Source organism: Chiroxiphia lanceolata, chromosome Z (genome assembly GCF_009829145.1).
Source record: "Chiroxiphia lanceolata isolate bChiLan1 chromosome Z, bChiLan1.pri, whole genome shotgun sequence".
Lineage (NCBI taxonomy): Eukaryota > Metazoa > Chordata > Aves > Passeriformes > Pipridae > Chiroxiphia > Chiroxiphia lanceolata.
The window spans coordinates 20689482-20714167 of NC_045671.1; the positions used below are offsets into that span (position 1 = coordinate 20689482).

The 24686-nt window shown below is 37.4% G+C and overlaps 1 protein-coding gene across 1 annotated transcript in view; it reads left to right on the forward strand.

The window, feature by feature from the left end:
- Window positions 1-23945, forward strand: part of ARSB (arylsulfatase B) — a 64964-nt gene extending 41019 nt beyond the window's left edge. The window contains exons 7-8 of the mRNA XM_032675173.1: window positions 19782-19910; window positions 20444-23945. Of these exons, the coding sequence (XP_032531064.1) occupies window positions 19782-19910; window positions 20444-20709 (395 nt within the window). The 3' untranslated portion in view covers window positions 20710-23945. The remainder of the gene's footprint in view (window positions 1-19781; window positions 19911-20443) is intronic.
- Window positions 23946-24686: the final 741 nt, after the last annotated feature.

Genomic DNA, 24686 nt, shown 5'->3' on the forward strand with positions numbered 1-24686 from the left:
AATAAGAATTAAAATTTCTATTTAGCAGTCTGAGTAATTATTGGGAGTAATTGTATGTGTATGTAAGTCACCTGATTCCTGTGTGCTGTTTTTCATTTATGGAAACTGAGTAATAAGTTTCCATAAAAACTGGTGTCTCTATTAGGGAGATGCAAAGCTATATACTAGTACTTTCTTATTTTCAGCAAATATCATCGCTCTCTTTGTGCTTGTTTTGTTTCGTTTCATTTTGTTTTTTTTTTTAAAAGCATCTTAAACTGCCCATACAATCTCCCTGTCACCAAGGTGATAAACTTTGTCACTCCATGTCCTAACTGTTTTGACATCCGAGTACTCTTATGCAGGTTTTTCTGGGTTCTCTCTAACTGCCGGTATAGGCTTTTACCTTCTTTATGCATACTTTGCTCACGTTCTAGTCAACTTTAAAAAAATCTCATCACATTAAATCATCTTGTGTCAGATGAGGTATTCCTACTAATGCTTTCTTTTTTGTATAAATTTGAATTAAAAAGTGAAATAATAACTGAAAGGTATAGATTAGCCAAATCTTTGAGTTTGAGGAGTACTGTAGGATAGCAAATAGGCAAGTAAATCTCAAGATACTGTTAAATATAAAAAAGCCCACCTTTCAGGTTGTTCTGGATAGTCAGGCAAGAAGACAGTGTACTGTTGTAGTTGGCATTAAGTTAGTATTTTATTTGTACTCAGTGCAGGTTCAGTGTTCCTGAACTCTTGAGTGGTTTTGCTTATAACGTATACCTTCTTTCAGCATAATATGTTTTTATTTAATGAATGCATTTATCTTCATCTCTCTCTGAATAACTGATAATATTTAGTATCCTGAACGATGGAATATCTCATGTAATTAATTATTTTTTTTTAAACTGAAACAGGGAAACTGAGCCTTGTTCCATTCAGATTTTTTTATACTAGAATAAGAATTCCTTGAGGGAATAATTCGTGTAAAAGAATTAGTTTAGTGTCAACTCAGCTGTTACAGCCAAGTGTTCAACAGAATGTTAAGGTAAACTAATAGGACATGGTATCTTGATTACAGAGCTAACAACATCTCTGCTGCTGTGGTCTGTTAGAACTGACCTTGGGCAGTCTGTTTACCACTCGTGGGATAAGATCATATAACTTTTCAAGTTCTGAGACTGAGCGCTGGTGTCTAATCTCCACTTACCTTTGTTTAGGAGCTGGAGCAGGATGCCCAATTGTTAACACTGTAGCCCTGCAGTAGTCTTGTATTAAAGTACTGTACTTCTTTCCTATTTGTAATACTAAACAGCATAGGAGGAAAACCACTGTAAACTAGATTGCCTCCGGTTCCATTTTACAAAAAAGTGCGGTCAGGTCTTATTTCACTGACTCCTTCAAGTAATCGTCTTCTCTCTCAAGGGCAGACTTTCTTCATTCAAATATAAACCTTTCCTGTGGTCTGATACACATCAGCTGTGATTCCTCATTTGTCATCTTTAGTGCTAATAAAAGTTTTCCTGTCCCTGGCTGAACACTTTGCCTTCAGTCTCCCTCTGACCTGTGGCAGCCCAGTGGATTGGCTGTGGTTAAAAACAATCATTTATCTCAATGAACTAATCTGGTTTGCAGTGCAGACCTACAACAATTGTAGTTGTGGAATTAAAAACTAGGGTGGGATCTCTAAAACTAGGATGAATAAAGGAGTGGGTTCTGGTCTTTGGGTGTTAGGAAGCCAGTCTGGTGGTGAGCTTTTGCCAAGATGGCCAGCCTGTCCTTTGCTTTTCCTCCTTCACTTGTGTTAGATGTGGAAATCACATGGTGACAAGATGATTCTTATCAGCCTTGACTGTTCTGGTAGCCAGGCAAAGGAGGAAGAAAGGTTTCTGCCACGTCAGTCAGCCGAATCTACTTGCCTTGTAGCTGTGTGACTGGAAGCACGGGGTCAGTGTGTGGTTCCTGGCAGATGGAGGGACTGGCCACAGGATTTGTCAGCTCAGATCAGCTCTGACCACCTTGGGAGCTTCAGCCAGAGGCAGTAGTTTCATGGATTTTAAGCTAGTGTATCTTGCTGCTACTACCACAGAGGATATCCTGCCTCCCATGGTGTCTTACCACCACTCCCCTCTTTTGCGGTCACCAAAACTACGCACAGAGCCAGGCTGTGAGCCAGTTCAGGATATTGGTTCAGATTTTAATAACCCTTTTTTTTTTCCCCCCTCCGGATGTAGCTTGGATAGCCAAGCATATTTTGGCACAAAGAATGGGACTAGGAGGAATTTTGGGGGACAGGTGAGACTGATTCTTTCGGCTCTGAAATGAAGCTCTGAGATTTCTGTTGTGTGATATATGATGAAGTGATCCAACAGGTTTCTGCTGGGGAAGTGCTTCACTTTCTCCCCTCTCCATTCCCAGCCACATGCTACTAGTGCTTGTTATGCATCCATTCACTCCCTGGATACCTCCATGGACCTATCTAACTTGCTAGCCTGATTTTCCTCTGTTGTGTAGGTCGACTGTGCTCATTGAAGGGGCTGATGGATGCCAGCAGCGACTTAAGTCTGGGGCAAGGAGGGCTGTGTGGTTGGAAGAGGGGAGGCAGAGGCAGAGGCAGAGACAGCCCTTCTGGTGCTGTCTGGCTGCTTCTAGAGCCAGAGCCCCAGGGGGAAGGAGTGGGAAACCACATTTTCTGATTGAACCTTGCCGTGCTAAACCAGTCTGGTGAGCTCTGCAGAGGCAGCTGGGCCCACGCTACTCAGAGGCGATTGCTCCTCTCCCTCTTTAAAGGACTAAAAACCATTGCTTTTGTCTTTCTGGTTGTTTCTTTATCACACTGTTTATTTTTTTCGAAAGTGATGAATATATGTCTCAATTGCTTGGTCTCAGCGTAGATTTGTAGTTTATTAGAGTTTACAATTACGTAAAATGGATATGAAGGATCTATTGTCTTTCAGGTTTGGGTCTGAAACATATTTTCTTTTAGCTTCAAGAATTCAGTAGTAAAATAAGGAAATTAAAAACAGAAAGCTAAAATTATGTTGAGAGTATAATTTTCTCTGTAATGTATAGGTTAAGAAAGCACAAATAAAATGCAACTTGAAAGTGGCATAAATCAAAAATCTTATTTACATGCTTTGAAGGGAAAAGAAATAAAATTGGTTTGCCCCATTTTTATGACTTTGTCTTTAAAAACTAAAAAAAACCAAGTTGTTGATGGTTTGGCAGCTGTGTGGGTGACATCAGCTCTCCCATTGTGAAAGATCTGCTGTCTCTTAAACAGCCTTATGGCATTTCATCAAGTTTTGGTGATTCAGCTGAACTAAAACCCCACTGGATTTAAGTCTCAATTCCCCTAACGGCTAAGCCAAACTTATTTCTGACCACACCATCATTGCTAGATGGCCTGTCTTGAAGCAGTATTGAAACTTTATATCCCACAGAAGTTAATTTTATTTTGAGAATAAGAACTAAATGACATGCTGAAAGGAAATGCAGCGTTTAATTCAGAGTTGTTAATCAGAATCTGTCAGTACAAACTGTATTAGTTTTAGTCTGATTTGCTAAATTTATTAATGAATTTAGTGAATTTCACAAAATTTTGTAGATGCTACATGTGTAGCATCACTTTCTCTTCAAAAAGAAGTTGAATTTCTTTAATTAGAAAGATGTATTCAAAATAAATATGTTGTTGGGTGGAGCTGGTTTAAGCTAAAGAAACTTTTACCTTCATTTAAAATTTCAGACTTAACCGTAAACTAAAACTTCAAATGCATAATGACATTGTAGGTTACTAATTGTAGTCAATTTATTTGCAAGATACATCTATTCAGAGGCAGACTTCCAAGACAGAGAACTTGTAAAAACATTTTGTGATTTTTCTCCAAACTTTTATTTGCCTTGAGCAAAGTTAATCAAATTTTACATTACTCTCCTTGGCATTTGAAAGAAGGCATTACCTCATATATTGCACTATTAATTGCCAACATAAATGATAGCTTATAATGGGCTAGGTCTGCTATATACAGAATGAAGATGTGATATGTTACAATAGAGAAACCTTTACAGTTCTGGGACTGATGTGTCATTCATGGGCATTAAAATTGCATTATAATGGCTGTAGCACTATATATTATATCCATACATATACCAAAATAATTCATCTTGATTAAGGAGTAGACACTCTAGGCTCCTCTAGGCCCCATTTATTACTTATTTTGCCCAGGTGAAAGATGATTCCTGAGTCTTTGTAGGATAGAAATTATTTCTTCTCCAGATCTATTGCAGATGATCTAGCTTGTTTAGAATTATTTAATAAAACTAAAAAAAAAAAAAAAATCCATGATAATGGAGTTATTCAGTAACAGCAGAAGAGCAAGGATGAGTGTCCTGGTTGACCGTTGAATGGGATAAATACACTCCATGCCCATGCCAGGCTTAAGACCCAAAGTCTACTTTCAGAGTCAAAAACATGCAGAAAAGTGACCAGTATGGTTTCTGACTGAGCTTATATAGTGACAGCTGGAATGAGAAAATGGTCAAGAATGAAAAAAAACAAGGAGATGTTCTTTGCTTCTCTGAAATACCATTTTTCTGCAAAATCATACGTATGTCTGCTGACCATCTGAATTCTGTCATCTTTCCATTTTGAAAAAATCATAAATTGTAATGACTCCCTGTAAGTTTATAGGGCAGGAGTTGCCAACATGTGACCCTGAAGCCCTCAACCACTTCATGCAGTGCACGTCATGCTGACCTGGCAGTTTTGGACAGAGCTCATCTCCACTCCTTAATGGGAGGCTGCTGTTCCTGCTAGCTCAGCTGCCATTCACATCAGAGATAAGTAGTGTTTTTCTTTTGACTGTCAGTTATATGAGTTTCTGGGGCGTAGCTCTTGCTGTCAGGAAGTTTGGCCTGCAGTTCTACATTGCCTTGGCTCTTAGCCCACCTGCATCTCAGTGAACCATCCATCCCTGCAGTAGTCAATACTAAAGGATTGCATGTTTGGTGAGTCTCATAAATACTAATCTCTGTGTTTCCTTCAGGATGTAGATAATCTCATTTAGAATTTAGAAATGTTAGGTCACTTGGTTAAGTGTCTAATGCAAGTATCATGACTGGAATTCAGAAATCTGCTTTTTTTATGCTTCATTATACTCTATACCTATTTGATCACAACACTAACATTTTGTATTTTTATGCAGGTTTTGACATAAATGGTAGATTACATTTTTCAAGTGAAATATCTCTGAACTGTAAGCGTGTAAAATTTTAATTGTGCACAGGATGTTAGAGTCAGTGCTCAGTTCTCTTTACTTTCAATACTGCAGCCTTACAGTAATGCAGTGGAGGTTTGGGTCTTTCACATATAAGGCCATCTCAACATGACGTTTCCTCAATAATTCCTAAGTTCCGTTCCATTCAGTTAAAATCTGTTTCCTGGAAAAGTAAGATTTGGATTTTTTTTTTCTTATTTGTCCACCAAAAGTGAAAGCATTTGGTTTTGCTGTCTCTCATTTTGTGATGTTTGACCTTGTAGGCTGCAATATTTAGATTGCTCTTATTTAGAATAACTTTAATTTTTTTATTCTGTAATTGTGTAAGAATGTAACAACTTGGATAAAGGATTCGCCCAGTTGATATGCAGAGGGATTTTTTGCTGCTCTGAGTGATTCTGGATTTCGCTCAATTGTGTGGTGTGGTTTTTTGTAAAGAAGTAATCTGTTGCAAAAACTAGGGGGAATACTTTGAGAAAAGAAGTGTTTTCAAATGTTTATTCTTATTGAAATTAAGAAGGGCATGTATTTTGAAAGGTAAGAGACTGAACATGATATTCTAGTATAAATCTTTTCTTTGGAATCAAACATTACTATGAGAAAACTGACATTACAAGGAATAATACTAGATCTATATGTTCACAACACCTCAACTAAGTGAATTAAGATAGGTGAACTTCGCTGGGTGAGTTCATGTACAGCACAGCCCTACACCTTGTCAACATGATAGTAGGAAGTTATAGTGTCTCAGGGCTCATCTGCTTCTCAAGTTCAGTATTCTATTCATTCTTCCAAGGTTAAGGTCATGGCTATATGTCAAATGTTTTTATTTTAATAAAATAACAGAAAGACTCAGAGTTTTGTAGAAAACTCATTATTGCCATAAAGCAGCAAAAGGTCACAAAATGTCTTTCCTTAGTGAAGTAAGAAAGTCCCTTATTTCTTCAGTAATTTGTTGTCGCAGTGTAGGTTGGAAGAGCCCTTGACATTTCCAGAGTTTCCTTGTTGAGGTGAAACAGTTGCTCTACCCATCACAATTCAAAAAAACAGACATCAGTTAAAAGTACCTATATGCAAAGGCCTTGTAAGCCCACAGAGCCATCTGCATTTCAAAGTGACTATAACAAGCTTGTCCTTTCTTCTAGCACATTTTCATGGACTCTCACATTAAGGCATCAGACCTACAAACACGAATGCAGCTTCAAAAATGTGCCTTATAAATGATGTTAAGCAAGTATAAAAGTTATATTTCTGTAACTGAAGTGGAAAAATCATCACTCTCTGTTGGCTAGTACTGACTAATGAGCTATCTTTTAGAAACACTAGAATATATATTTTATTTACTGTAAGAATGAAGAAAAGGCTTTAGAAGACTGAGCAGAAAAGCAAAAATTAATTGACTTTAGCTGTGTGAAGAGGTAAAAGTACAGATGGAAGAAGGTGCATTGTGTGACTTTAAGCCTTTTCAAAAAAATGTGCAACCTTTTCTTTCTGGTGAGAAGTTGTCATGTCTGCTGTAGTACAGACCATCAGTTACAACAACAACCCATAGCACTGCAGTAGGCCTAGAAATAGCCATAAAGAACTCGTTCAACTCTCACATCGATGATGTTTGTTTGTTATTGTGAAGAGGGAAAATACTGCTTAATTAAACAGTAGCTTAAATTCAGTTTTCAGCTTTGATTTCTATGAGATTTTTTGTCTTTGGTGCTTCATAAAAAGGCAAAAGCCAAAGAAGCGCTAAATAACGTTATGATTAAAGTTTTGTTAATGTACAACAAGCAATGTCTACGCAAAAATAGTTTGTGTCCAGAGAAGATACTTTTATATAGACCTTCCTTAAAATAGTCTAAATGACCTACTGGAGCTTCAATATTTGACTTTTCCCCTAGTAGAAGATTTTTTTTCTGTCTTTTTCTGTTGGTTTTCTCTCAGAAAGATTAAATTTGTGATGGATGTAAAACAGGAACAAATGTAATAGTGCAAGTGTTGATGAAGACTCTAAAATATTTGTATTTTCTAAAACATCCAGTAAGCTCTAATATTTGGCTTTGTTGTGGATAATGGTGACTGTGAATGTTAAGTATCCATAGCATTTTTTCCCTGCCTGTTTCTCCATCTCTTCCCATCCTTTATCTCTTCCCAAAATTTCAGTCATGTAAGTAAAAGTTAATTCAGAGACAATATGAATTTGCTTGAAATAATATAGCCCAAGAAAGAATAGTCTAGGCATTTATGGCATTATCCATTATAATCAGGAAATGAAAAAATTTTCCTGTATTTTGCAAAAGATATCTCTAATTTCATTTTTACAGTTCATTGACAGAGATTCACTGAAGTTCAGCAGTTATGAATAAAGACCTTAAGATAATTTGCAGAGGATCAAACTGATCCTGGTGCCATTGGCGTTTTTAACCAGACCTGATTAATCTTCAGTTGACTGTCCCGTCAACTGTGTGCTTGGATGCAAGAGCTGAATCACTTGCCTGATGTATATGAATTCATGCCAAGATAACATATGCCCTTTGCCAAAGCAATAGGGATAAATTCCTAAAACTCCTCCTGGAGTTTTTCATCAAGAAATGCTTTGTCTTGTGCATTTCTTGATGAAAACTAAGTGACAGTCTGCTTCACACTTTCTAGAGAAAGTTAATTCTTATCATAAAGTTCCCATTGTATAAAATGCTAAAAATAAATTCGTAGTACAGCACCAACAAATTTCTAATACATCTATGTGAAACACAGTGAAAAATTGTGTTTATGGTCAAATGAGAGTTTTGCCTGGGGAATCCTCATATGCTTCTATTGAAGATTTTTTTCTGCTTTTGTAGCTATAGGAGAGAGAAATACTCCCTCCTTCTCTCCGTTTTCAGTTATAAATATATGGAGAACAGCGGTGTGTTTCTGTACTGTTAACAAACAAATGTGGCATTTAAAATGCATATAAAGGCATATAAACCTTATGTTCATACATAGAAGATATATAAGGTCCAAGTGTATCTCCTAACTGTAAAAAATATCAACTGTACCTTTTGTTCTCTAGCTTTTTTATTTCTCAATAAATTGTCTTTGAAAATTTAGTCTTATCTCTCAGGTGAGTAGTTGCTTTGTCTGAGTGGTTTAAGATTTTATGGACTGTATAAATTATACTACTACATTGGAGGCAATCCAGATTTTCAGTGTTTATAAGAGACTTGACTTAATATTAATCAGTGGAAATGAAAAATATAGTACTTTCACTGCTCTCAATACTATAACCACTGTAGTCTAGGGGTATATAATAAAAACTTGAACCATGTTCAATATATTATTTCCTGAAATTTAGGAGGAAAAAAAAAAGCTAATGTTCAAGTAAAGCATTTTGGTACTTAATCCAAAAGCATAAAGCAAAGAAATTCAAATAGAATGGAAATCTAGTGTAATTTCTGACCCAGTCCATAAATCCATACTACTTTTGTTCTCTGTGCAAACAATGTGAATGGTACTGTTTTCCAGTTGCTTAAGTACCTTCACTAAAAATGGTGTATACTATTTCTACATTCTTATGTTCACACATTAAACTTCCCTGCAGCCTTCTCTCTGTTGCCCGGATCCAGGGACTTACAGACTGGAAAATACCAAAGGAAACCTGGATATTTCTATCATGTACCATTCTGCTTTTTATGGTGTAATGTAGAGTCCCCAAGTTGAATGTATTTGTAGACTGTCTGCAAATCAAACTGTAGACCAGATGGCTTGCACATGAAAACCACTCTGTGCCTCCAGAATATCTTACATCTTGGATGTTAGAAAAACAGATATATAATTGAATTAAGACTTAAAAGAGAGTAAAATGCTAAGAATTTGCTCCAAATGGTGTACCTACTAAATTTCCTTACGTTCCTATATAAATTGGAAGTTCTACAAATTTGGTATTGGTGGAAATCAGAATTACCCAAACCCATCCGGATATCCCATCACCAAATTAAAGGTTTATTTTTTGTGTTGTCATTCAGAATATTTGTATGTATTATATGATGTAAAATGTAAAATAACAGACTTTGATAGAGTTGGACAGAAATCTCTCCTGAAAGATGTGAGATCACAGTTCAGAACTGTAACAATCAGGGTAACTCAGTTGGTTAGGGTTTTCGGTGTGGCCTGAGAATTTCCTCCTTTATGGAGGGAACTATTGGACAGTTGGAAAAATGCTGTTGGAGGAAAGTTCAGAAGATGTGGTTGTGGGAAGCAGTGCTGACCACAAAGAAAAGTTATTGGGTGGCTTCCTGACTTTTACTGGAATGGAGTTATGGTTCACTTCTTGACTTTGTGTTCCCCTTTCTGGCTCCATGCTCTTGTAAAGAATTAAGTCTTTGGGTACCTTTACCTGAAGTCTGCTTTTATTCCACTCTTTCAGTGCTGTAGGGAGAATCAAGAAATATGTTTGAGTAAACATTTTCTAGATCTTAACTTTGGAGCTTAGTGACACAGCTTTTGCAGCAGGGAAAATTACTCTGCAATTCATTTTTATCTGCTTATCCATAAGCCTCAGTTTTTGGTAACATTCATGGTATTGTGTGCTCCTAGTAATTTATTTCTTATTTTCTTGAAGTCTCTCGTCTGAGAATTGGTAAATTGTGTATTGGCACTTTTGTTTTAATCTCAGAATCACTTTTATTTGAGGGGTTGGTTAAAGCATATGTGTTGTTGCCAGAAATGATTGCTGTAAATACAAATGGGGAAATCTGTCATATGAAAGTTTTGTGGAAAACACATTTTGTCTATTGAACTGTATGGAAAAAGGGGAATTTAGCTTCATTTGTTTGATTAAGAGAAGCTGATAGGGTGTAAATTCCTTGTTTGTTACTGCTGATGCTTAACCAGTCTGAACCAGAGCCCACCGGAATTAATGGAAAGGTTCCCATTTGTTACAAGGTAGGTTTTTTTCAAGCCCTAACAGACTTCCCACTGTTCCAGTTGAGCATTAGTAAGGCACAGGAAGCCTGCCAATCATGCAGGATTTGTGTGTATGCATATGGTGAGCTTTCTAGGAGTCTGAAGACTGCTGTCATGAAGGTAATTTTTATGTGGAGTTTCATAATATTTGAGTAAGTTGGTAATTTTTTTTACCTGCGACTTCTGTTATTGTAGCAAAAAAACAGAGTAAGGTGATTAGGAGTCTGCAGTGTGTATTGTGAGGAAAGCAATTATTTGTGGGTTTTTTTAACTGCTTGGGTTTTCTTTTTTCTATTTAGTGGGCACCATGTAAATAAAAATTTTAAATCCCGATAGTAGCGTAAAATTATTTACATAATAAAGGAAGCTTTTTTTTAATGGAAGCTGTAAGAGAATGATACAGTTACCATTTTTCTGTCAATATATACAAGATGGTGAATACAATAGGAATCTACTGAATGATTATAATAGTATGTTGATTTTAAAGATGATAAAGAAAATACTAGAAAATTCTTTCTGTTTGGGTTTCATATGTGTAAGGGCTTTTTGGTTTGCCAGTCTCAGACTTCTGTCTGGGGATCTCCTCTGCAGTTTCTGTAGACTACTAGTCAGATCACAAGAGACAAGGAGGCATATGCATTGCCTTACTATGAAAATAATACTGGTTACTGTTTATGGGGTTTAAGTCCTCATGAAGTAGCCTGTGTGATTTTTTCCTAGTGTTTGGTTCAAGTATTAAGCAGAATTCCATTCTACAACATATAGAGAGTTGTTTGCTCCTCTCTAATAAAAAACATTTTTACAAAGTAAGGAAACTTTTTGGAATCACTCATAATGTCTTACAGCATAATCTCAGCAGAATTTGAACATATAATTTATCCCCTTGAGACTTATCATTGCCAGGTGACCCTACCTTTTGAAAGCCTGTCTGCCAGCAGTGACAGTCTTCAGTGAGTTGCCAATCTATATGCAGGAGATTGAATTATTTTAAATACAATATCTTTTTTTGGACATATGCATAAGTGCCACTTCATTTCCTAAAGCTACCTCACTGCAAGCACTAGTTTCTGCAGTTCAGTAGTTTCTTGTCAACTTGCTGTGTGGTGCAACCTTGTCATATCTGTGTTCCTTTGCTCTGAGTGCCTATCTGGCAGAATCCCGTGATGGGTGCCTCTTGTCACACCTGTAGCTCTGTATGGGTTCCTCCAGCCTCTGTTGGCAGAGGTAAGTCTGCATACACGAACACTTCCAGTGATCCTCCCAAGAATCTTTGAAAACAAGCAGGACTTTATCGCAACACTGTCTTAGTGACAGTTGTGCTTATGTTGTGCCTGCTGACAAAATGGAATCTCTTTTATCACATGGACTTAAGGATGTCAGGGGACCACCAGCTCAGAGAGTTGTCCTAGCTGTTCTAACAGCTGAGATGCTATTGAAAGAAGATTTTACAAAGTGATAGAATAACATGGAGGTTTTCCATGAAACATCTTTGTTGTGATTAAAAAAAAAAAAAAGGTATGTAATTGAATTTGACGATGTAGCTGAGATTATTTCGTTCAGTGAGTGTAGTCTAGTCCTGCTGGAACATGACCGTTACTGGCAAAAGCAGACATTGAATTTCCTAAGTAAAGACTTTATGTCTCATTCAGTGTTTCAATGTATTTGAGTTTTTCTCACTGTAAGTACATGCTGAGCGGTAGTCCTGTTCCTCATTGTAGATAATGTCTTGTTAGGTCAGTTAGAGTCTGTAGTCACTCTGAATATGCTAAAAACTACCAAGATCATATGATTTCACTTGATAATTCATGAGGTTTGTGTAGTAAGCACTCAAAGTATTTGGCCTGCATGTTTAAGTGGTATGTCCTCTGTCATTTAAAACAATAAGGTTTTGATTATTTGATTGCATTTGGCACAGCATCTCACAGGATGGGAAGAACCTTCCTTTGGTCATACAAGGGAGTGAAAACAGCCTGGTCCCTGGAGTTCCTTAGAACATGCAAATTTAATTAAGCAGAGTATACATCTAGCAGAGGATTTCTACTCATGAGGGATTGCACATCATTCGACCTTGTAACTCATTTCTGAACTTTCTCAGTCTTATTTTGGAGATGGGAAGACCAGAAATACAGTTTTCCAGTTGCACAGAGCTTTTTGCTTTGTTTACAAGTCCTTTTCTAATAATTCCTTGCACTCGTTTTTCTTTCCATCCAATGCTGACATAATTCCAAAGAAGCATCAGCTCAGTCTGTCATGATTCCAAGGTTTCACTCTTGCTTATGAGTGACATGCGGGCCATCATTTTGTACGTGAGTTTAGGCAGTAGCACCTGTTTATGATTTGTTTCAGATTTTTTTTAATTTGTACTGCAAAGAGCGGGAGCCATCTAAAATCTTAATTCACTGTGGGTTTCATGGCGTTACTTAGTGCATACTCTTCAGTCTTTTCTGTCAAGAAGGTTGCAAGTAAGCTTGGAGCTTTTAGTGATTATATTTTCCCCATCATATGTCTGCTACATTTTATTATTATAAAAACATGTTTCACTATAAAGAATGTTGATATTTTTCTTTTTTTCTTTTGGGAAATATACTGCAAAGGTAGGTAACTTAGAATCATAGAATCATAGAATCACTTGGCTTGGAAAAGACCTCTGAGATCAAGTCCAACCTTTGATCCAACACTGTCATGATTACTAGACCATGGCACTAAGTGCCACATCCAGTCTCATCTTAAAAACCTTCAGGGACGGAGAATCCACCAGCTCCCTGGGCAGCCCATTCCAATGTCTGATTACCTTCTCTGTAAAGAATTTCTTCCTAATATCCAACCTAAACCTCCCCTGGCAGAGCTTAAGACCATGCCCTCTTGTCTTACTGATAGCTGCCTGGGAGAAGTGACCAACCCCCACCTGGCTACAACCTCCTTTCAGGGAGTTGTAGAGAGTGATGAGGTCTCCCCTGAGCCTCCTCTTCTCCAGGCTGAACAACTCCAGCTCCCTCAGCCTCTCCTCAGAGGACTTTTGTTCAAGTCCCTTCACCAGCCTTGTTGCTCTTCTCTGGACCTGCTCCAGCACCTCAATATCCTTCCTGAACTGAAGGGCCCAGAGCTGGACAATACTCGAGATGTGGCCTCACCAGCACTGAGCACAGGGGAGGAGTGTTCTAACATCCTTGTTTTGCAGATGAAGAAACAAAGATAGAAGCTTCATTTGCTTCTCTTTTCCTTAAAGGGCACTGATAGCCGCTTACAAAAGAGATGGTTTTGTTACTGTGTAGGATATTGGAAAATTGTGGAGGCATGGTCACTCTGATACTCACTTAACTGTTCAGATTACTCTTTGGGCAGGACTTTGTCTCCCAAATAAATAATAAATTAACATTTTTTTGTCTTTCTCCAAAATTGCTCTCCAGTACCCAACATTGCCTCTCTACACGCTAGTATTGTAGACCACAGTGGATGGAAATATAGCATGCTTCAAGCAGTATTGGTTTGGACTCTTCAAGTTTTGTGGTCAGGACCTTGCTAAAAGACACGTTAGAGAGAACTGGGTGTTCTTTGATCTCTTACCAGCCAAAAAAACTTGTTCTCAACATGGATCATTTTCGTCATCTTAATCATACACTGAAGGCAGAATATTTTTTATTTTTAGATATACCGTATATCTATTTCACCACACTGCAAGTTTCTACTATTTGCTTGAGTTGGTCTCATTGAATGAAAGAAGGAAAGCTAGAGGAATGAGAAGAGTAATTGATCTGTGTTTATTAGATCTGCAAGATACCGTATTAGTATAGAATATGTATTCCCCTGTATATTCCTCTTTTAAATAGTTTATCTTCTTCCTTATTATGGTTAAAATTAGATAGGAAATTTTAAATGAATGTACTCTTATGAAAGTAATTACATTTAATAAAGCGTTTTCACAAATTTATGTTTTAGACTAATTTAAAGAACAAGCCTTTATTTAAGAAAACTAGGTTCAGATTGTACCTTTTATTTCCTTTAACTTGCAAATTTACACAATGTGAGTGGGGACTATCCTTAAACCTTAGAAATTATGGTTATGTGGTACTTGATCTATTGCCTTTACAAAGTAGAAAGCAAAAGATTGAAACAAATCATAGCAAGTATTTACAAAGAAGCTGAGAGATCTGAATTTTCCAGCCTTCCTATCAAGTACTGTGTTGCAGTGGCTTTTTGCTGTTGTCAGCAATATTCTTGATTTTGCTTCCATTATGAAAACTTTTTTTCTAGTATTTACTCTTGATTGAGTATTAAATATTTCAGAGACTGTCAGTGAAACTGTTGGGAATGTCCTAAGACTTAGACAGATAAACAAATTGGATTTATAATCCCTATACAGGAAGATGAGTAAGAGCTTCTGATGAGACTTCTAGAGCTGTAAAATGTAGTAAAACTGTATCAACCCTTCTTTCTTTTATTACCAGGTAGCACTGCAGGCATCAAGGGGCCACAAAGTTATTTTTTTTGCAGCTGCAGTAATAGAAGAATTTAAAAGGTTTTGAGTTCCACAGACAAGAAATGGATTTTCAGACACTTCTGTATTTTTCATGGTGGTTGGATAAATTAGTATTTTTTAATTTTAGGTAAGTTTCTGGTAGGTCTAGGATCGTATGAGCCAAGGAACAGATGATTGATTCTCAATTGTATATTGATCAGCAGGGAAGAAATGTGAAAAAATATTGCTTCCTATTTTCCACCTCCAGAAATCATTTCCCAGTTGGATACATGAACTAATGAGTTAAGCAGAAGGTTGTTGTAACTGTATATAAAAATATATAGGAAGACAGTTTTTTCCTCTAGAAAAGTTATCCACCTAACATAAATGATTTTCTAAATCAGGAGTACACATGGGATACTGAATGACATCAGAAGAGCTTTTCTGAAAGGCTAGAAGGAATAAAACAGGGCTAAGCACATTGCAGCATTTTTCATAATCTTTCCTGTACTTAGAAAGTGAAGTGAAAGAACAGATTGCTGGGCAAAGTACACCTTTTTGGTTTATCTTCTCTGTTTCATGTTGAATCATCAGTTATTAATTACTTCTTGGGACACACTTCAGCTTGGTAACACCTATCATCTTGTAACATTTCTGTAAATTGTACGGGTTTTTTAAAATTTCAAATTGTATGACTAGGGCAGGAAATAATGTAGGAATCAGATTCTGATTTCAATCACAGGAGTGTAAATCTGGTGTGAATCCATTATTTTAATTACTTTACTCTTGATTTACATTCTGATATAAGTGAAAAATCAGCTCTAGCAAATAACTGACTTGTCTGCACAGGTTGATCTGTGCATTGGAAGCCATTGCCATTAGTACTGTCATTTCCTTATGCTATCCCTCCTTTAAAGAATAGCACTCAAAGTAAACTAGAGGATATGCTAAAAATGACTCATGGTGTTCATGTATTTGTGAAATTGCAGTTAAACCTGAATCTGAGTCATATATACATAGAGAGGAGGATGACCAAGGTGGTGGAAGACCCCAAGGGCAAGAGTTGGGATGAGTGGCTGAGGTCACTTGATTTGGTCAGCTTGAAGAAGACAAGGCTGAGAGGTGACCTCCTGGCAGCCTACAACTTCCTCAAGGGAGGGAAGTGGAGGAAGAGGTGCTTATCTCCTCTCCCTGGTGACTGGGAGTAGGATATGAGGAAATAGAATGGCACTGGTTTAGGGTAAGTTTACGTTGAGCGTTAGCAAAAGGTTTTTAACTGGAACAGGCTCCCCAGGGAAGTGTCACAGCACCAAGCCTGTCAGAGCTCAAGGAGCGTCTGGACAAAGCTCTTGGTCGTATGGATTAGTTGTGAGAAGCAGGGACTTGGACTCCATGATCCACATGGGTCCCTTCCAACTTTAGGTATTCTATGGCTCTATGATTCTATACTTACTTTTTGTGGAAGTTTTAACCCTCTCAGTTCAGTGCATACAGAGATAAATATAATAAAAGGATTGTGTAAATATGCTTCAATATAGCACTTTGTTTTGTAAACAAAATATTTGGCCTCTCCTGAACTAAGAGTAGTTTGGTAACTCACCTTGTGTAAGCCCACAACAAAAATCTGTCTAGGTAGATGTTCTGAGAGTAGCGGTTCTGTAGGAAAGAGTGTACGAGGCAAGCATGTAAATACACTTCTCCTGTGTGGCCTCCACAGCCTGCTCCTGATCTTCAGGTTGTGAGTTTGAATATAAGAATCCTGGATGGATTTTTCTTCTACTTTGTGAATCCTGCATAAACTTCTGGCATCCACAGTATTACCTGGAAAGCAATTCTGCACTTAAGTTTGGTTTGTAACAAGGAAGTATATACTGTTATTTATTTTCAATGTGTGACTTCATAATTTATTTGATGCCCCTATTAGGAAAGACCAGTTGTTTCTTACTCAGTTTCCCGTGGTCACACCATTTTATAGTTGTCTGTCCTGTCCCTCATCAGTTGTCCATTTTTGAGGATAAAGGGTCCTATTTATTTATTCATTCTTCACACAGTTGTTGTTCCATAGCTTTAATCTTCTTTGTCACGTCTTTGAATCTTGTATGGTTTTTCTGTGTCCAGTTTGTAACATGGGAACCAAAATGCCATGTGAGGCACAACAAGGACGTAGGTAGTGGCACAGTGTTCCATTCTTTGCCAATTCTAATATTTGGATTGCTTTTCTTGACAGCTGCTGGACATTACCTATTCATTGCAACTTCAGAAGCACTTCCCTAAACAGCAGTAACTTGTTCAGAGCACATTCTTCTGTTTATGTGCAGTTAGGGTTGCCTTTTTCCCCCCATGTTCATTACTTTACCGCTTGTTATTCTTAGGTTTGTGTATTAGCAAGATTTAATGCACTGAAAGAATGCTCACTTTTCTAAAAAAGGCCAGCATATTCTATAGTCATCATTCATAATGTCATTTATATACTTAGAGTGGTAAATTTTCCAGCATCTTGCCTGAAGAGTATGCTAACGTTTTGATTGATGCTTTCTGAGCTTCTTGCATAGATTTTTCAGAATTGATGACATTGGCCTTCTGAAAATCAGGTGTCTTGAAGATGCAATTAGCTATTGAAAATTATTTAGGATTTTTCATCATAATTTGAAATACATATGTGTATAGAAAGAATATATGATAATAAAACTAAAAGAACTAAGCTGAAGTTTCCATAAGGGGCAAAGGGCCAGGCTTCTAAAGTATTTAGATAATAAACTACTTTTGTGGATAGTGAGAGTTGGCCGGCTCAGTTCCTTTAAAAATGTGATCTTGAAACCATTTTTCAGGCTGTCAAGACTAAGGATTTCTTGAACTGTGCCATAAACTCCAAAATCACTTACCAAGGACAACATTTTCTGAAAGACTTAGTTTTTTTTATAGAGATATAAAAGCTATTTGAATACTATTTAGTGACCTAGAACTCCAACCAAAACCCTAAAATCTTTACTTAAGTTCATTTTACCATTAAATATTTGAAAATAAATATTTGAATGAAAGGTCACTGCTTTCTTAACTGATAAAAGTTCTATCATTTCCCACGAGCCTACTTAAAAAAGAAATATAGCAGCTGGTGAGGCTCTGAAATTGGGCTTCAGAAAACAGTGGATTCTGTTTGACAATAATAAAATTCATGGCAAAGTACGTGGGATTTTTCTTTCAAGGTAAAAAACAAAGCTTTAGTATTTCATTAGCCACTGATGTACTGGTGATCAAATGACACAAAAAATAAATTGTCTAGCCTCTTTACACAAGCAAAAGCATCACATTTTTATATTTAAGTCTATCAGGAGGGTACACAGGCATAAGAAAGCAGACTTGATTGCAGAGCTCAATGAAAGGCATCTGTCCTTTGGCTGCTTAATTAGTCCAGAGAGCTGTTGTTAGTGCCCAGTCAACCATAACAGAAAGAAAAAGAAGAAAAAAGCTCCCCAGGAATCTAGAATAAATGCAGAAAAAAGCTGCTTAGATGCTATGGGAGTGAGTGTTTTATCTTAAAAAGGAAACAAAAAAGAATGTGACTTCTTCAGTCTGCCAAACCGGAAAAGGGATCCCTGTAAAATTCATATGGCAAGGGAGAAGACTGCCCAGGCATTTTGCGTTTCATCTCTGCTAATTTCAGGGGCAAAAATCTGTCAGCTGTGTCTTTCAGATTCCTTAAACTGATTGAAAACTCTCTCTTGAAAGATGCTACAAAATCAACATTGGTTTCTTGTGGCAATGGATTTGTCATATGCAGGATGGAAGAAGTCCTGTCAGAGATGGACTTGTGAAGAAAATGAAAACAGTTCAAATGTTATAGAAACCAAAGGTTTTAAGGTGGTTTAAACAGGTTTTAAAATGGCTTTTACCTTTTTGCAGAGTCACTGTCTCCCTCTTCCCGACACCCACTGTGAAGCTATTGTCTCCCATACAGAGTGTCCTGGGAAGGTGTCCTGAGGTGTTTCTCACTGGTCCCTTGTTAACCCCTTCCTATTGGCTGTTGACCCTTTACCTGATAGTTTTTTCTATGTGACCCTGAACTTGTGATTGGTCCCCTTTTGACCCTCCTGAAAGCCTTATAAACCCCTACCCCACAATAAACTTCCTCTTTCGTCCGTCCCTCCCTGGTGGTCTGTGTGCTCCTTGCGGGGTCGCAGGGCCACGTGCCGGGGGGGGGCAGGGGGGAAGAGCATTCACCTCGCAGGTAATGAGCTAGCAGCCTAAGGCCTGGAGGTCTCCCCCATCCCACTAATCCGTCGTAGTTTCTCTCCATCTTCTGTTGTCTCTTCTAGTGTGATTATAGTTGCCTTCTGGTAGTCATTGATAAAGTGTTATCAGTTGATAGAATTAATATAAAACTCTTAAATTTTATGTCTTGTACTCCTATTTTATTTATGAAAGCTGATATGCAAATTATTTTGGATGCTTCTGGAGTGTCTGTCTGGCTCTGTTCCGGTTTCAGTAACAAACTGGTCTCCTGATCATCTCTGGTCAGTGCACGTTATTTTTTTTTTTCTTAGCTCTCTCCTGTAAAGAGCTTCAGGTTTCTTTTTGAGAGGGAATTTGTGCATAGTTGACACTTCAGTTTTCTATAGTATCTGAATATCAGGCCACATCATATAGAACTCTACTAAAGATAGCATAAAAACATGTTCATGCTGTGTCAGGCCATAGAAGTGGCTTGCTGGCCAGATGTGGATCTTTGTGAAGATAGTCAGGACCTGGGACTTCATCCCTGTAGTGATCTAAGAGAGTTAGCAGTAGTAGCATTGACTGTGGAGATCTTTCAATCCTATATTCCTAACTGGCAAAAGATACAGGCAATTATATGTCCAAATTTAGCAATTCTTAATACAGGTATATGAGATCACATACAATACCTGTGTACAGAATGAGTCCAGACTTAGCTGTGACATTTTCCACTGGTAAAATGTAGTTCAAATTCTAATTTAAATACATCCATTGAATCATAGCACAGATCTTTGCACTTATATACAACAAATTGTTTATCCAATACATAAAAATAAATGGATGATACTGCATTGTTTTCCAGTAGAATTCTAAAAACTACCTCATGCATATGCAATGTATATAACTTAGTTTACTGTTTCATTAAGGTCTTGGCATTGACAACAGGACATCTTTACCACAGAGCAATTCTTCTCCATGGGATGATACACTTTTCAATATATCCATGCATGCAGCAATACGACATGGAAAATGGAAGTTACTAACTGGATATCCAGGTAATGAAATAACTCTTTTTTGTACAGTGTGGCCTGTCTCTCATCTGCCACAAACAGTTTAATTCTGTTTCATGTGTTTTAATTTATTAGTAATTCTGCTAACTTCTTAGGTTTTTGACCACATGCAAAAATCTAGAATGGGCGCTTCTGAAATCCAAACAGTATACTTTTTCATTTTCAAATATTTTGTCTACAGATTACTATAACTCTAGTGGAAAAACTGTCATAGAATATCTCAAGTTGGAAGGGACCAGTAACAATCATAGAATCCAAGAAGAAATTAATTGATGTGAAATAAAGTAACACAGAACTTTGAATCCCAATGCTGCAGCTTTTTTTTCTGCATATATAGGACTCCTTTATAGGTAGCCTTGGACTTGAGAGACTCTGGTGCAGGGCTAGAGTTAAGGAGTCCAGCAACAGTCCCTGCCCAGGGACTTGTCAAGAGACAAGTCATTACAGCATAGCTCTATGTCTCCACACTGCTGCTCCATGTCTGAGAAATGACCCTTGGTCTGTTTCTGTTTCTTCAGGCTGTGGTCATTGGTTCCCTCCACCATCTTTATTCAGTGAGTCTGAGATTCAGTCATCTGATCCATCAATGAAGAGACTTTGGTTGTTTGATATTGTTCATGATCCTGAAGAGAGAAATGATTTGTCTGAAAAACATCCTGATGTGGTGGAAAAACTGCTCTCACGGCTTCAGTATTATCATAAACGTTCAGTGCCTGTGTTCTACCCTGATGAAGATCCCCGCTGTGATCCAGCAGCAACTGCAGCTTGGGGTCCTTGGGCATAGTGCAGCTTTACATCCTGCAAAAAACAAACCCTAGTAGAGTCTGTATATGGACTCAGAGTCCTAGTTAAGTATATCTTACTTTCTTTGATGACCTATTGGTAATTGTGAACTTATTCCTTGAGTAATTTAGTATTTCTTACTCTTCATGGGTTTGGAATTTTTTCAGTCTTTTCTCACACTCTTGTTCCCAAAAATTGTAAGTGAAATGTTAGTAAAATATAAATCTATCTTTTTTAATATTCTTTGTCTGGAATATGCTTTTAATGCAGAAGATAAAACATTGCCTCCTTCCTTGAAAGAGATTAATTTTCTTAAAAAGCTGAAAGTAATCATGGCAGCAGGGACATCCAGAATGCATCCATCTGATTTTTTGTTTCATGTGTAACAGCTTCTCCTGGACGCTGTTACATTGTAAAGACTAGAAAAATATAATACAAGAGTTGGCATAACATCACATTTTGAGCTTCCCTGTACCAGAGGAGTATTGCCCAACTGAAGTGAGTTCAGTGGAGAACCATGAATATGATCACAGGGAAGACAGCAAGCAAGGGGAGGCTAAAGAAATGGGTTCATTTACACTACACTGAAGAAGAAAAGGGAGGTTGCTATCTTCAGCTGCCTAATGTGAGGGCATAGAAAAGAGGAAGCCAGACTCTCCTCAGAGGTGCGCAAAGATGAAAAGCACACAGGGAACATCTGGAGTTCCAATGTAAAGAAGAAAATTTAAAAAAAAAATCATACCATGAGTTTAGTCAAATAAGGGAACTGTGATACTATGGCAACCCTATTCCTGGAGATGTTCAGTCTTTGGTTGGAGAAGATTCTGAACAACATGATCTATCAAGTTGGATCAAATTTGAAGTTGACTCTGCTTTGTTAGGGGCGGTGAGGAACAAATGGGTGACCTCCAAAGGCCGATTTCTGCATGAATTATTCAATAATTCTATGATGAACAAAACCTTACTTTTATTGCCTGCCTAGTAAGCACCCTTTCTTCTCCTAGGTTGTTTCTTTATTACCATAGTGGAGTCTGTTTTCATTCTGGAGTGGGCTCTGAGCCATAGAGAAAACAGGCCAAGCAACATTTCTCAGTTACTTATCAAATTGATGCGAGAGCAACCCACCAGCTCTGTTAAGGTCAAACCTTGAATTCTGGTACTACTTCTTAGTGTCCTTGACCAGGTTTCAGGATGCAGAGCTCAATTTATCATTGTCTCCAGAAAACAGGGATCTAATTGCCTTTTTTCTGGCTCCAGGATCAACTCATATAATTGCACTAAAATTTTGCACAACTTCTCCCAGTTTTCTCTCAGGAGATTTTGTGCCTTTATCACATGCAGCTTACTGTCTGCTGTAGCACTAATCCTTCCTATTGACTGATTGTCAGTCCTCTAACTTGTGGAAATTGTGTAGACCAAACTTTCAGGCTGGAAGGTGTAAATACAACAGCTTGAGCCAGCATGAGCCAGGCTGCTGAGGCTTTCATTCTTCCTGGTGTGATACACTGGAGGCCTGCACCATGATGAAGGAGGAAGGATAAGCACTCTCTTCATCAGCTACGGGAATATTTTGCTTACAGGTGTGGAAGTTACAAGTTAAGAATTGGACAGCTTGTGAGTTAGAAACCTCATGAATTAAGGAACAGATTAGTGAATTCTCCTGCTAGTCTAGTCTGTACAAAGGGGACTGAGCCTTTGTTAGTTTCTTTTCCTAACGAGCTCATAAAATAATTTACAGACTGTGTTGTCCTGTAAATTAGAGAAATCCAATTTGGACCATGACAATCTTGGCTTCAGAGTACAGCAGCATTTCACTTTTGAGCTTTTGAAGATTCTGATAACTGAGGCTCTTTTACTTGCTGACCACATCAAGGGATGGAAAATATAAGCAACAAAACCTTTTTATAAGCTATTCCATGATGTTGACAAAGCCTGCACCTTCCTTTAGTACCTCTAGAAAAACCTTAATTGCAGTTCTCTTTTCTAACTATTGCGGCTTGCCTATTTTATACCGATGTAATGATTAATGCTAGTTTATAGCTTATCTGTTTAGTGCAACTGTTTTATATCCTAATTGTCTGTAGCATACAGTTAGTAACATGAGTTGGAGTATGGGATTCTGAAAGAGTAAGGTGTCAAATTTTGCCTTCTGTGACTTTTAGATTTACTATTTTTGTATGTATCTTAATGATGCATGTTGTCCTTCAAATGTCTTTTTGAGATAAATCGCCCAAATAGCAGAGCTTCCATCAGTCCTCATTCATTCAGAAAACGTTGGTTAGTTTATTTTTGCAGTCAAATGCGGATGGAGACGTTGACACCATTCCCCAGCGTGTAAGGCAAGTAGATTCAATGAGTTTACATTATTCTAACTCTTTTTTCATAGGGCATATTCTAACTCTTTTTTCATAGGTCATATTCAAGACTAGAAAGCTAACTGTTCTCAGTCAATATCCACATATAACATTTTAGTTTATAGTAGCCATTACAAGATGTGGTTGCCTTAGTAACAAGGGACTGGACTTGGGGTTGGGGGGAATTTCTTCCCTACATTCCTGTGTGTCCTTCAGCATTCGGCACTCATATTACATAAGGAAAGATGTTGGCTTACCTACAAAAGCAGGAACTTTCGTTAATGATATTTTAATACAGGTATTGCTCTTTTTTATGCTGATATCTAGTTTCATGGAAAAGAAAGAAACACCAGCGAAGTTGTAAAAGCTCAAGTAAATAATATGTTTGAGTCTCCTTGGCTAAAATTAGAAAACATTAAAAACCATTTAATTTCAGAGGTAAGTAGAGCTTTTATGTGTTCTCTTTTTTCTGTGTCCTACAATCTGCATTTTAGTATCTTGCTGCTATTCTAGTTCATGTAATTAATTTACTAGGAAGAGACTGTGGCACATCACTGTCTTGTATAGGTATTCAATTCACCCTCTGTTTCCTCCTGTTATATTTTAAAATCCAAAGATTCATTATTTTCCCAGCTACAGTATACATCATTATTTATTTTCTGATTTTCCATGGGTGGTCCTTCATAAAACATTTTAATTGAATTGGGTTAGGAAAAAAAAGCCCATCTGGCTGACATGTTTAGGTTGGCATCTGCAAAGAGTTGTATACTGTTCAATTGTTTCAAACTGGAAAAATAGAGAATTCTTTGTATATTTTGTGGTTACTTAACATTCAAAAATGCAAGTATTTTGAACTCTCTAAATAAAACTTCATTTCATCCCTTTCCAAGTTGAGATTCATTCTTAATCTAGCAAACATCTGAGCATTTTGAATTCAAAAGTCTTAACTTTTATGCTTTAGAAATTATTTAAGCTTCAGAAAAGTAACCAAGTTTAGAAGAATGCTCACACTGGCTACTCATTTTGCATTGCTTATTTACAAAAAAGATGCATCCAGTCAAGGAGGGCATGATCTTATAAGCAAAGCAGAAGGTCTGGATATGTTCTTGAGTGAGAGACTCTATATTCAGCCTGAAAAGAATTTGTACAACCTTCCTAAGATAGACAGGTCTTGGGTAAAGATCTGAGTTTAATCCTCTTCTGAATCTCTGAAGAAGAACCTGAAGTTTAAACACTTGTAGTCTGTTTGGATTTGAAGCTCCACTACCAGTCCCTGTCAGCCTCTGTGAATTTGTGTCTCATCTTATTTTCTGACAAAGTGATTTAATGGTAGTAAGGCTACTTGGGATATTCCCAAAGCTTTTCCATGCTTGTGTGATGGAGTCTGGCACACAAGGACAAGTAGTCCGTATGTGTAGCCACAGTTGTAATCTTAGAGCCAGGGACACTCGAATGAGAAATGGGCAAGTGAATCACAAAACATGTAAGTCAAAGTCTAAATGAAAGATTACTTGGCAAGTAAAAAATATACAATGTCAAGCATTACCAGGGGATCCAGAATCTAACCATAGGTTTCTGTCCTGAGCCTAGGAACACCAAACCATTTCCAAAGACATAGCAGTTA